At 48.5% G+C, this 14,260-nt stretch overlaps 1 protein-coding gene across 1 annotated transcript in view; it reads left to right on the forward strand.

Moving 5' to 3' along the window:
- The window catches only part of ARHGAP32 (Rho GTPase activating protein 32), a 146,370-nt gene that overhangs the window by 38,763 nt on the left and 93,347 nt on the right, over positions 1 to 14,260 (forward strand). Inside the window, 1 exon segment of the mRNA XM_031062733.1 lies at positions 13,317 to 13,403. Coding sequence (XP_030918593.1) covers positions 13,317 to 13,403 — 87 coding nt within the window.

Here is a 14,260-nt window from a genome sequence, read left to right on the forward strand (position 1 = left end):
CAGGGCCCGCCATCCCCCGGCCCGCGGCGCCGCACGCCGGAGCTGCTGCGCTGGATCCTGGCGAGCGTTTCTCAATCGGCTGCTGGGAGGCTACGGAGAGACCTGGAGCTGGTAGACCTTGGCTAGGGAGCCCATCCATGGGAAGAACGGAGCGTTGTAGCAGGGGTGAGTAGTGCACAGGCTCAGAGAACCTCTGGGCTTGCTCTGAGATCCTTTTTGTTTGCTACAGTCATCAGGATAAAATAAAAGCAGCTGGAGGGGCGCCTGCAGCGTGGCACCAAGTGCTGCTGTGGCAATAAAGAGCGATTCAGATTCCAGTTTAACAAGGGCTCTTTGCAGAATCTTCAGAGGTAGTTCAGAAGGGGGGGAGGTGGTTGTATTTTTGTGCAGACTCTCTTCCATCACAGGTTTTAAAGCTCAGGATAATACAAACTGTGGTTCTCCTCCCAGAGATTAACCTGTGGCCTTTGGGAAGATCTTTTTGCAGTGAGGAAGTCAGTCTGAAAGCCATATAATGAGGTATAGGGAATTAGCTGGGAGTGGGGTGGGGAACATCCCAGCTGAGCTTTCCTGCCTCAGGAGAAGGTAATGGCTTTTGAGAGAAATGTTTTTAAACCTCTAGTGCATCTCCTAGTAAGCAGAGAAATGAGAGGCCAGCACATTTTCTGGTGCTGAATGTGTTCCAAACTATTACTAATATTTCCTAGGACGTACCCTTTATTATGAGGGTAGTGGTAGCAAGGGAGATTTTAGCATTTGTTTCCTCTTATTTGTTCTTTCATGCACCTTTAAAAAGAATCTTTTGAATATAAAGGAGTATCTGTTGTCAAAGTGAGTGTATATTGACTCTAAACTTTTACCTGGATAATTTTGTAGATCATTATTCCGAGGTTCTGAGGCAGATCTGTGGGTATGTGAAGCAGACTTGGATAAATCTTTCATCAGGTGCAGGGACAGGTAATGCTCACTTGGATGTTGAGCTGACAGGAGCCACAGAGCAATCTGCAGTTGACAGAGAAGTTTTAGGAGGTTACATGTATTTTTTCAGTCATGGCCAGTAAATTATTAACCAGACAAAATCAGCATCCGGACTTTCTAGGAATGACTCTCTCCGTGTGCCACCTCTGGAATCTGTGCCCTGGGAGCTCGGTGCAACTCCAGGCTCTCAGTCAGAGCACAAGGGGGTGCTCCGCATCTCCAGCACTCTGCTAAACCCTTGTGAGAATTGCCCTGCTCCTTGCCCTGCCAGGGTAGGGCTCTGTAGCTGTCAGGATGTGTCCCAAAGCTCCCTTTGTGCTGGCTCAGCTCCTTGGCTTTTTTGTAGGAGAGTTGGACTTAAACCACTTCCTATTTCCTGCCTGTCTTTGCTCCTTGCTTTTCCTAAGGGCCACTGAGCCTTTCATCCCTAGCATCCAGATTTGCATATGTGAAGAGGGAATCTTCTCAGACTTTAACCCCTCCATAAATTGGTCAGGCTGACACCTTTCATTCGGCTGGTGGTGCTACTGATACAGCACCAGTGTCACTCAGAGCTCTGAGCTTAATGTTTGCCATGAGTTAAAGAAACTGAGGGGGTTTGTGTTTTATTTCTCTGTGTGTGTTTGACTGAGCAGACTGAGCAGAGTAACCAGGATTATTTGGACTGGAAGCTTTCAAATTCCTGCACAGTGTGCATGGCACTGCTTTTCACACACAACATTCAGCCACTCTGAGATTTAAATTAATTACTTGGGATCTGTTGGCTTGTGGCTTTTTCCTTACGCTTATTTCTTACAGCACACATCTGTGAATAACCAGACTTCCCTTCCCTTCCCTTCCCTTCTCTTCCCTTCCCTTCCCTCCCCTCCTCTTCCCTTCCCTTCCCTCCCCTCCTCTTCCCTTCCCTTCCCTGCCCTTCCCTTCCCTTCCCTGTTAGGATTTCTTGGGGAACAGCTGGGTGTGCTCTGGAGGTTACCTCCAGGTACTTCCTTCCAAGTACTGTGCAGCTCAATGAGAGCCAAGTCTCAGAAGTTTGTAACAAAACAAGAAGTTCAAAATCCTCTGCCTGGTCCTGAAATGCTCCATAAGTTGCTTTTTGTAAAGTCACTCAAATATGTCTTCAAACTCTTTTTACATCAGACCTCTCTGCTCGGGGTCTGGTTTATGGTACCTGGAGGTGTCAGTGCCAGGAATTGCTGTTGTTTGTCATTAGATTTTGCCAGCAGTGCAGTGTTAACAGGAACCTCTGCCCACAGCCATTTAATCCAGCCTTGCAATTGCTTTTATTGAGGAAATGTTTCATTTATGCTGTATTTTCTTATGGAAATTGAATTTAGAAGGGATAAGTTGTGCACCCCAAGATTATTTTCATTTCCTTGTGGCTGCACCACAGTTATTTCCTTTCCTTGGGAAAAAAAAAGCCCCAGGGGATGCAGAGCTCGAGGTGGGGTTGGCCAGGGATGGAGCTCTGGGACAGAGCAGGACATCACATATGCTCCTGGAATGGGCTGGTTTCCCCAAACAACAACATAACAATTCCATCAACAGCTTGCCGTAATCGAGGCTCTGTGTGTGCTGAGCCAGATGCATCTGGGCTGGGCTGACCCTGCCATCTCTCCTTGGAGGAGCTGTGCTTTGGGTTCCACCAGAGGTGTGCTGGCAGAGCTCTGTGCTTTGTGTTTGATCCCATGGGTGTCTCTTGGTGGTCAGAAGTCACAGATGGGAGTCAGTTACAGATTCTGCTTGTTTATTTTCTAGTTCTCTGTCCCTGGAGCACATGTCCGTGCAGGGGAGCACAGGGAGGTCACTCCTGTGCCCTGTGGTGTCGGGAATGGCCTGATCACCCCCTTGGGACAAGCTTGCAGGAGGGATGGGATTGACTAAACCAGCCCGCACTCCCAGCCAGGCTGGGGCTCCGACTTCCCAGCTGTGGCACAGTTACTGAGCACAGGGACTTTCCAAGCTCCTCCTGTTTGTAACTTCCTACCCCTTGTAAGCCTGATGGGAGAACAGCTTCCTGTGCCTGTGGCTGCTGGTTTTGTGTTCCATGTTGTCTCCTGAAACCCCAGAGGAAGTTTTTGGAAGTTGCGTGCCCTGAAGGGAGAAGAATGTGAGGTTGTTATGGAAGCAAAAAAACCTGCAGGAAAGAAATCCATGAAGCAAATCTGGCAGTACCACTGTGTTTCTCCCATGTCTTCTCAAATGTCATTCCAAGTGACATGAATTCTGTCATAAAAAAAGAAAAAAAAATCAGGCTTCACCCAGCTAAGGGTGAGAAGCAGTTCTGAGCCCAGTGGCCTCAGTCTGTAAAGTTCAGCGCTGTTTATCTGAAGGCCGTGATTTCCGTAGCCTGGAATCCAAGGAGTGTGGAAGTTTCTCAACACAGAGAGCTTTAGAGACAAAAGCCAAACCCAGGAAATTCCAACCAGAAACCCCACAGGTGGCAGTGGAGCCCATGGAGCAAGCCAGGGTGTTCTGTGCTCTGTGCCAATCCCCGGTGCCCGAGGCCCTGCTCTGCCTGCAGCCACACGCAGGGGTGTCCCTGCTTTGTTTTTAATAACCTCAGATATTTTAATTCCATGAAAACATTCTGTTTGCAGACACTCAGAAGTTGTTTTTGCCTAATGGGGTCTCCAGTGGCTGCATCTAAGAAGTTTTTATAAATATTTTATCGCTTATGAAGATTGACCTTCTTACACATTTAGAGGAGATAAAAGGGTGAGACCACTTGAGAAAACATTTGCATCTTAATACGGGAAAATCTGAGGGAAGTATCTCTGATAGAACTCTGAGATTTTGTGTCTCAACAAGCTTAGGCATCAAATAGACTTGGCTTAGGAGTTAAACAGACCCCAGCAGTTATACAACAGTGGCCTGTGTTGGCAGCTCCACCTGGCATCAGGGATTGAAAGGGGGATCTTTCCAAGTTGTGCATTTCTGACTGCACCTAGGTCAAAGTTACTCCTGATTTCATCTCCAGAGAGGCACCAGCTGGATCCCCTGTGAGTTGTGTCTCAGAGCAGCTCTACAGCAGCAGCATGGGTAGGGGAGGACCCTCCTGTCCAGAACAGCATGTGAGATTGGAAAGGGTAGCATTCACAAGGAATTGCCTTTCCTTTTCTCTTGCTGTGTGCAAGAGAAGTGTGGCACTGGGCAAGTGTTTTGCCTGGTTTCATATTTATTCTAGATTTCTCTCTTAGCTGATTAATATCCCTTAACATGCCTTATCTTTTACCCGGTGGTTGATGGACCAGAGTGGACCTGTCCTGACCCAGTCCCTGGAAATCTGACTCAGCAGGTCAGATCTCAGATGCTGTGGTTGCAGTGGAGTTTTTGCTGCCACCTCGAAATGATGCCATTTCCCATACCTCTGGGAAGAGCTCAGGGAATGTGTATTTAAAAAGTTGCCGCAGTATGTCCCACACCAGGAGCTCTATTTTTCTATGGGAGCCCAACAGGCTCTTCTCAGTGTCCATACATTCCATCTGTGGATGCCACATCCCTGGAAGTGTCCAAGGTCAGGCTGGGTAGAGCTCTGAGCAAGCTGGGACAGTGGAAGGTGTCCCTGCCCATGGCAGGGGGTGGATTGAGATGGGCTTTACAGTCCCTTCCAACCCACAGCATTCTGGGGTTCCGTGGTTTTAAAGTTGTTCTCTGCAGGAGTTTTGATTTTGAAGGACTTCAAGGAGTGTCCCAGCTGTTCTCAGCTCTCTCAGAAGCACCAAGATGTGTAGCACATGTGCATGACCTCACTGGATGCTTATATGAAAACCACAATAACCAAATAGCCCAAAGAAGATGTGTTCTTGTGCTTGTAAGGCACAAATGGAGCCATTGCTGCATCCAGTACTTGTAAAGCACCCCGAAGGTCCTGCTGGGGCTGGGACCTGCCCTTTTCTCTAGCTGTTCATATTTATAAACCATGCTAGGATTTATTAGTCTTGAAGGTGAAGCTCAGACGAAGGGATGCTGCCTGCTGAATAATCATCCTGCCATAGGAAGAAATTGTCTTGTGTGATTTGCAAGCTTAAAATAGTTCTGGAAGTAACTACAGGCAAAACACACATCCCACAAGCTCTTAAATTGACTCAGTGTGAGTTCTTGTATAAAACCCAACCTCTGAGTACACCTTTGATTGGATGGGAATTGTGTGTGCTGGGAAAGGGATTTACTGTGTCCAGCTCTGGAGTTTCCCATGAAAGAAGGAGCTGGAGCTGCAGGAGCCAGTCCAAAGGAGGCCACAGGGCTGGAGCCCCTCTGCTCTGGAGCCAGGCTGGCAGAGCTGGGGGTGCTCCCCTGGAGAGGAGAAGGCTCCAGGGAGAGCTCAGAGCCCCTGGCAGGGCCTGAAGGGGCTCCAGGAGAGCTGCAGAGGGACTGGGGACAAGGATGGAGGGACAGGACACAGGGAATGGCTCCCACTGCCAGAGGGCAGGGATGGATGGGATACTGGGAATTAGGAATTGTTCCCTGGCAGGGTGGGCAGGCCCTGGCACAGGTGCCCAGAGCAGCTGTGGCTGCGCCTGGATCCCTGGCAGTGCCCAAGGCCAGGCTGGACAGGGCTGGGAGCACCTGGGACAGTGGAAGGGAAGTGGAATGGGATGGGCTTTAGGATCCCTTCCAAGCCAAACTATTCCCTGGGATTCCATCAGTCAATTTCACATCTATCCCTCCTATCCTCACACATTCCAGGGATGTTTTCTGTTGTACTGTGCTCAATCCATGGGGAGAAAACAGGGTATGACAGATCACAGAATCTCCTGAGCTGGAGGGACCCACCAGGATCATCCAGTGCAGCTCCTGTCCCTGCCCAGACCCCCAACAACCCCACCCTGTCCATCCCTGGCTGTCCAAACCCTCCTGGAGCTCTGGCAGCCTCGGGGCTGTGCCCATTCCCTGGGCAGCCTGGGCAGTGCCAGCACCCTCTGGGGGAAGAACCTTGCCCTAAATCCAACTTAATCCTCCCCTGGCACAGCTCCAGCCATTCCCTCGTGTGTCACTGGGCACCACAGAGATCTCTTTATGGAGATGTTTGGCCTCTTTACTCCAGAGGTGCCTTGGAGTTGAATTCTAGCATCCAAACCCTTCCACACAATGGTATCTCACACTCTGTACAAAACAGGCAGGGGAACCAGAGAAACACAGAATTCTTGGGTTGGAAGGGTCCTTAAAGATCAAAACCCAGCTGTCCTAGGAGAGCTGTGCCTGGATCTCTGCTCACCACGGTGCTGATGGTGGCTGAGGTGGCCAGGCTGGCCCCTGGTGCTCCATGGACTGTCCAGGGATAATGTCCAACACTCCACATGCTTCAGATGAGGTGTGAGGGATTTACTCACACCCTGGGGAGCCTGGAGTAGTGACTGTGTGGCATTACAGGAGGAGCATTTTTCTTTTTTCTCTCATCAATCCCTATTTGATTTTCTATGTATTTTTCTGCTGCTTTTTGAGCACTACGTTGGAGTTGTCAAAGGGGTGATTTAGAATAGCAGAGGAAAAAAGGAGAGTCAGATAGAAAAATACTCTTTAAACAGGGCTTTCCTGTCTTTACTTTGATCATTACTTTAGGATATTTATGCTTGGGTAAAGAAACCACTTTGTGAAGAATGTTCTTTTTCTGCTCTGAAGCCACAGTTGAGGATGAGACAGGAAAGCAGGAGAAGATGGGAAGTGTGTGGGAGGATAATTAGTACATTTAGCAAGATAAAGCTGGAGTGAGGCAAAATAGGCCATATAAATACATTTATGCTGTCAGAGTAATTAGGTAGAAAACGTTTCCCTGTTTGAGAAGATTTGCCAACCTAAAATTTCAGATAGAATAAAATCAAATCTTCACATGTATCAAAAGGCAGGTCTGGAAGATGTCCCATTACCAGACAAGCTGCTGTGAGTAATGGCCTGGGTAATGAGAGTGAAGTGGGGCTTGGACCAGCAGGATCATTTAGGAAGTGGTGCAGGGACTGGCTGTTGGTGACTGGAGCTGAGAGATGTGGTCAGAGCTTTTCCTAATAGTGAGGCAGTATCTCAGAGTTTAATCAGCTTTTAATTTCTTCAGGAATTGTCCCAAGGATATTTGAGTCTTAGAATTATTGTTTTTTAATCAAACATGGCCATGTTTCACAGGGAAATGAGCCTCCTGCTCTTGCCCCTGGCCACTAGACAGACTTGCACCCACTGCACACATTCCATGAAGGTGCCGCTGGTCCTGGGGCTTTGCCCTCGCTTGATTTGCTAAATTGCACCAACATCAGAAATTAACAGACATGAAAGTGTGGTGGTTTAGGAAGGGGAAAAATAATTCCTAATACTGTCAGGAAAAAGTTATCAGATGTAACAGTGCTTTGGAGGATTAATGGGCTTTTGCCATGGCTGAGTGTGAGCAGCAGCAATTCCCATTGCCTGTGTCTGGCTGCCTTCCCCAGGGATTTAACCTGAAATTCTGTCCTGGGAAAACGTGACAGGATCACCAGCTGTCCTTGGAACAATGGCACAACCTCTGTCAGAAAGAGCAGCAGCCTTCCCACTGCCTTACAACTCCTGGCTAAAGCCTTGGTCAGCGTTCCTCCATCCCTTGTCTCCTGGAGACTCCTGCAGCTGTGAGCTCCTCATCCCGCCTGGATCACTGGGCCACTTGGTTGTGTTGGATCACAGGGGAGAGGGTCTGCTAGTGAGGCTCAGCTTGCTTGTACTTTATCTTATAATAACTAAGTTATATTCAGTGTATAAATACAGTTATACATTTATTGTATTTTATATTATGGGTGTAGTTTATTATATGAATATAATAATATTTATTATACAAGTAAAGCACTCGTATTTATATGCATATATTTAGATACATACCACAATATAATTATATCTATTAGGTGAATAATACTGTTGTAATTAATATTAAGTAATTAATATTTTGAAGCATAGAGAAAGAGCTGTAGGGAGCAGCTGTGTTTTGTTGTCCAGGGAGCTGGGAAGGGGCTCAGCCTGGAGCAGAGGAGGCTCAGGGGGACCCTTGTGGCTCTGCAGAACTCCCTGCCAGGAGGGGACAGCCGGGGGGGTCGGGCTGTGCTCCAGGGAACAGGGGCAGGAGGAGAGGGAACGGCCTCAAGTTGCTCTAGGGTAGGTTTAGATTGGATATCAGGGAAAATTTCTTCCTGGAAAGGGCTGTCCAGCCCTGACACAGCTGCCCAGGGCCAGTGGTGGAGTCCACATCCCCAGGGAGATTTCAAATCCATGTGGATGTGACACTTGTGGACACGGGTCGTGGCAGTGCTGAGGAATGGTTGGACTCCATGATCTCATAGGCTTTTTCAACCTCAGCAATTCTGTGATTCTCCATAATTCCTTTGACTGGCCGTGAAATGTATGAGAAACCTCAGGGCAGGGCCAAGGACAGGCAGGTTTCTGTCACCCTCTGTGAGAGATACCAGAAACTCCTCTGTCAGCTCAGATTGGTGACATTTGGATATTTGTGATTGTCCCAATATTTTCCTGAAGAAGCTCCTGTTTGCTTCCTGTGGCTTGATCCTGTCCCAGCTCTGCACTAACAGTGTCCCTAAAGCCTCTTGCAGGAGCCAGGCCCTGGTGTGCACACACAGCATCACCTTTGAGGTTTTGGCTTCCTGCTGGCTCCCAACCAGGACATCTTTGTCCAAGGAATTTAGATGAAGCCTGGGAGGTGCTGTGTGGGGGACTGAAATCAGCTCCAGGAATTGTAGGAGTTATTTTACAGGGTTTTGCTGCTCTCTGCAGCGTTATTCGCTGGCTGTGTCCCAGGTCAGTGTAGCTCCACACTGACTCCACTCCTCTGACACGAGAGGGGGTCTCAGCTGGATTAGTTTAATTAAAGTATAAAAGTTTACACCATTACCTGCACAGACAGGTTTGGAGTTTGGGAAGGATGATCTGCTCCTTCTATTTGGAAACAAGATTATTTTCCTAGCTTACAGTTCTCATTAATTAATTGTCACCTAATTACTGAATGCCTCCCCCATTAAATTATAACCTTAACGCTGATTCTGTTGGGGGAAGGGGGATTTGTTTGGGCTTTTTTATTTTCTTTTATGTTTTATTTTCTCTTTCTTACATATTTTTATTTTATTGTGAGCTATCTGCCACAGCCCACTGTTACTCGCTGTGATGTGCATGAGTGAGGTCAGTGCATTCATGGCTTCATGAAGCAGAAGTTGAAGTAAGTTCCACAGGCAAATCAAATCCACGCTTCTCAGGCTTCTCACAAATCACCCTTTGACCAGGAGAGCTGGATGATGGAAACACTCAGGAAACAAGGAGATGAAAGTTAAAGCTGCTGAATGAGCTTCCTTTGACATCTGGGGCACCAGGTCTTACCTGGTCAGGATTTGGCTCATTGTTAGTAGCCAACAATCCCTGTCCTCTCAACAGATTTATGTAGTGCTTTTCCTGAGATGATTTTTCACAGCTTTGGCTATTTGTAAGAGGAGCACACAAAACTCTGCAGTGGTTAGAAGTAAAAAAATGATTGCACAGGTCTCAAGAGTTATCTTTTAATTATTTTTAATTCTGAATGTGCTGTATCATAACCCAGCCTCCTGCTTTGCCACTGTTCTTCCCTACAAGAGGAATGACCAATAAATTTTGCTCTGCAGGAGACCCCTGTAATTAGTCCCCTTGTCACCCAGCTTGCCCGAGATGAGCCTCAGACATGAACTAGAAGCATTTTTAAGTTAAAGCTCCATGTAGATGTGATCAACAAAGTCTTGGCCAGCAAGCACTGCTCTTTTGGGCAAAAAGAGCTCAAAACTTGTGGTACGAGTTTGCTGGTAGAGGAAAAATTACCTGTGTTGAATTCATCTTCAGTTCTCAGTGAGTGTGTGCAGGGTGGAGGCTCCCAGACTTGTCCCCAGCCATGTGAAGACAAGTTTGAGCCATGCCTTGGCCTTGCTGCCCAGAGGAGCTGTGGCTGCCCTGTCCCTGGAAATGTCCAAGGCCAGGTTGGAGCAGCCTGGGACTGTGGAAGGAGTCCCTGCCCAAGAAACCAGATGAGCTTCAAGGTCTCTTCCAACCCAAACCATTCTGGGATTCCCTGATTCTGTAATGTTTTCAAGACTCTGCATTATCCGTACACACAAAGTGTGGTGTGACTGGTTTTGAGGTTTTCTTTGTGTATCATGAAATGCTAACAATGAAAAGTTTAGGATACTCTAAAGGCCATTTATGAAATTTGTCATATCCACTCATCCTAGCATAGCATATATATTCCAACAATAAATGAACCTAATGGGATCTAATACCTCATAATTGTTCATCAGGCTCAGGAGGTTTGACAGCCAATTTCAATGTGAAGAAGGAACACTGCAGATTATATATTATAAAGTATATGCTTTTTAACTCTGATCACTTGCAATAAATGCTATTTACAGATTTTTTACCTCAGAAAAACACATTGGCCAGTTACAGGGATATCCACCAGGCCCTGCTGGCTGCTCTGTTCTTTAAGAACACAAAAATCAATGTCCCACTTTGGAGCCAACCAGATTCTGCCCGTGAGTCGTGTTCAGAGTCCAGTAAGGTCAGGAGAGGCCTCTGCTTTGTGCTTGGATTTCAAACCAAGCCTGGGGGCAACTGTGCTTTCCAGGATGTTCTGTTTACAAGGAATGCAGCAGCAGGAAAGGCCTTTAAACATCAGGACATCCATGATTTTTGGGAGAGCTTTGGTGCATGTCTATTAACAAAGCAAAATACAAAACTGAACCACGTGGGGACAGGGAACATGAGAGAATATTCATCTTTGGGGGCATGTTGCTGTGAGGACAGCTGGACTGCAGGATAAACCCCACAGATTTTCCTGTGTAAACAGTTTCTGTCTCGGTCTCAGTCAGCACGAGGCTGCCCGTGGGAGAGGAGCAGTGTTCAGCTGGTTTTTAGAGTTCCCCTCTGAAATCTGGGACAGGTGCATGGCCCATGGCCAGCAGTGGGCTGGAATGTCCCTTCTGCCCACGGTGAGATTGTGTGAACAGCGACTGAGGAGGGGCTGGCTGGGAGGTGTGAACCCCTGAATGGGATCCTGAGGATGGTCCCCAGGCAGGAGTGGCTCGGGAAGGAAGATTGCTGTGCCCCAGTGCCCTGCTCACAGCTCCAGCTGATCTCTGCTCCTCCTGAGGAAGATTGCTGTGCCCCAGTGCCCTGCTCACAGATCCTGCTGATCTCTGCTCTTGCTGAGGTCTGTGCAGAGCCCGGCCTGGTGTTGGTGTGTGAGGGAGAGGATGATGAATTCACCCCCTGCCTTTCTCTTCCCCGCGTTCTGCTGCACAGTCAGACCCTGAGTTCCTTTCAGGGAGCTCTGCAGTTGCCTCTTGGTGGTTTTGTTACCTGGCTGTTGTTTTTTCGGGGCACACCTGTGGTGATGAGCTTTGCCACTGATACACTCAGTGAAGGGACACCTGAAATTCCCTTGGGGCTGGGGGGGTGTGTGTGCCCTCAGGGAGCACAGGGGAGATTAGAGGATGAAAACCTTTCTCCAGGAGTAGGAAACCCACATTTGATTCATAGAATCTCAGAATTGGGTTGGGTTGGAAGAGCCCTTAAAGCCCATCTCATCCCCCCCCTGCCATGGCAGGGACACCTTCCCCTGTCCCAGGGGCTCCAAACCCTGCCCAGCCTGGCCTTGGGCACTGCCAGGGATCCAGGGGCAGCCCCAGCTGCTCTGGGCACCCTGTGCCAGGGCCTGCCCACCCTGCCAGGGAACAATTCCTCATTCCCAATATCCCATCCAGCCCTGCCCTCTGGCAGTGGGAGCCATTCCCTGTGTCCTGTCCCTCCATCCCTTGTCCCCAGTCCCTCTGCAGCTCTCCTGGAGCCCCTTCAGGCCCTGCCAGGGGCTCTGAGCTCTCCCTGGAGCCTTCTCCTCTCCAGGGGAGCACCCCCAGCTCTCCCAGCCTTTCCTTACAGAAGGGCTGCTCCAGCCTTTGGATCATCTTTGTGGCCTCTTTGACCCAGAGCTGCTCATACCTGGCAAACATGGCAAATACCTACAGTGTGTGTGAGCCTTCCTTTACTGCATGCCTTGGGTTTCCTTTGGCTGTCGTTTCAAAACTCAGTAGTCCTTCAGATGTGACATTTGATAGCAAAGAATGATGATAAAGGTGGGGGGAAGGTGCAATACAGAAGCAATTGTTGTGTTTAATCACATTAATGGCAGCAGCCTATGCTGGTAATAAATTGTACAAATCTACAGACCTTCTCTGGACCAAGAATGTTGTTACTTACTGTGCACAGCCATCAGGAAAGAAGTCAGAATTCCAGGAGCTGGGTTGGTGGAGGGAGAGGGCTGAATCTGTGCAGTGGGACTTCCCTACAGAGAGAAGGGAGATTCTGGCAGAGCAAAGTTAAATAAATTCCAGGTGTCATGGTCATTTGTATGGAGAGAACTTTGCCTTCTTTGTCCCTCTTTCATGAGATGTCTCTCACTACCCACTTCTGATTTTCACTTGCTTACATCCATTAAATACAGCAACTTGGGATTCTTCTCCTCAGCCTTGTTTTCATTTCTGCTTTCATTTATTTCAGGATTTTTTTATTGCTCTTGGCTAATTAGGATTTTTTTACAGCCTTTTAAGTTTTATGTACACATTTCCTTTATTTATTTGCTTTGCAAGCAGTCTTAACTTGCTAAGGATTATTTATAATTTCTGCTCTCAGAGAGGATCATTAAACATTAGCCATTTTAGTGGGTTAACAGGGCCAGGAGTGGGATGCTCCAGGCTCAGTCCATGTGCAGGAATGTCTCCTCACTGCTCTCGCACAAACACATCCCGATGATGCACTTAATGACTCTGGGTGTGATGAATGGTGCCATAAAACTCTGCTGGGGTGAATTGCTTGACAGCACTGAAATTGGGAGATATGTTTTATTATTTAATGTCTGCCTGAATGTATAAAATAAAAAACTAAATACATGTGGGGAGGGGGTATGGAGAAGCTCTGTTCTATATTCACTATCCATGAATATTTATAGAGATATTTTCAGTGAAGAATTAATTTTGCAGACTTCTAGGCTGGAGGGCTTAATTCCTGCCTCGAACTTTTTGCCTCCCCGTAGCTGTTTTATTTTTGAACCGTGTTTTTATTTTTAACATGTCAGGTGAGGTTCCAGAATCTGGTGGCATTGCAGGTCTGTGTGTGCTGAGTGTTTCCCCTGGGGCAGCTCCAGTCAGACAAGCCCTTCCCTGATTCCCTGATTCCCTGATTCCCTGATTCCCTGCACTCAGCATGGCTGGGAGCTGCTGTGGGTGCTGAGCTCCATGTGCTGCTCTGGGCTGGTTTGTGCCCTCACTGACTGCTCCTCTCTCCTCTCCCTCCCTGCCCTGCAGCTCTCGCTCCCGGAGGAACAGAACGAAGTGACGAGGAATGGCTGTGAGTCCAAGGAGCTGGTGTACCTGGTGCAGATCTCCTGTCAGGTAAATGCCCTGGTTTCTCTCCCCAGCCTGGCTTTCATTCTGTTTCCCACACAGCCCCAGAATGTTGGGATGTGACACTTCCCCGTGGTGTGTCTGGGGTTTTCCACCTCTTCCCTGGCTCGGTCCCCCAGGGGTGCTGCCTGTGGTGCTGCCACCAGCACGTTTTAGGAGAGAAGGATTGAGAGGAGAAAAAGGAGAGTGTGAAGGAAATAATCCTGACTGATGGCCAGGGATGAGCCCAGAGACAGGAATGGGTGTGCCCAGGCTGAGGTCACTCTGGGGGGAGCACGGACACCTGGACACACCAGTGACCCCACCAGGGAGAATCCCAGCCAGAGGTTTGTTATCTCAGTGTGCTGCCAGGAGTGTCTTGATCTGCTCCCAGACACCTGGTGTGGAGTTCTCATCTCAGGATGCCTTGGGCAGAGGAATCTGTTACTCTGTCCCACGAATTCTTCATCTGCTGATCTGTGTGCCTTTGTAAAATGCTGCCTAATGGTGGGTGTATTTTAATATGCTCACTGAGTCACCCTTTGTGGGAGGTGCAGGGTGCTGGCAGGTTCAGTGGAAGTTACTGCCTGTGTTGGTTGTTTTCCTGGGTTCAGGGCAGCAGCTCTTTCCATGATTCACCTCAGCACCCCCCGAGCATCCATCTTCCCAGTGAGTACACACTGACAGGTGGGGAATTTGCAGGGTCCCTGCTCTGCTACCTCAGCTCTGTGCTCAGAGTGGGGTGTTGTGAGAGCTGAGGAACAGAGCATCCTGCATCCTAAGGAGCAGAGCATCCCACATCCTAAGGAGCAGAGCCTCTTGCCCTGTTCTGGAGGTGGAGCCTGGCCAGGCTGAGCTCCAGCAGC

This window comes from Geospiza fortis, unplaced genomic scaffold, assembly GCF_000277835.1.
Source record: "Geospiza fortis unplaced genomic scaffold, GeoFor_1.0 scaffold140, whole genome shotgun sequence".
Taxonomy (NCBI): Eukaryota; Metazoa; Chordata; class Aves; order Passeriformes; family Thraupidae; genus Geospiza; species Geospiza fortis.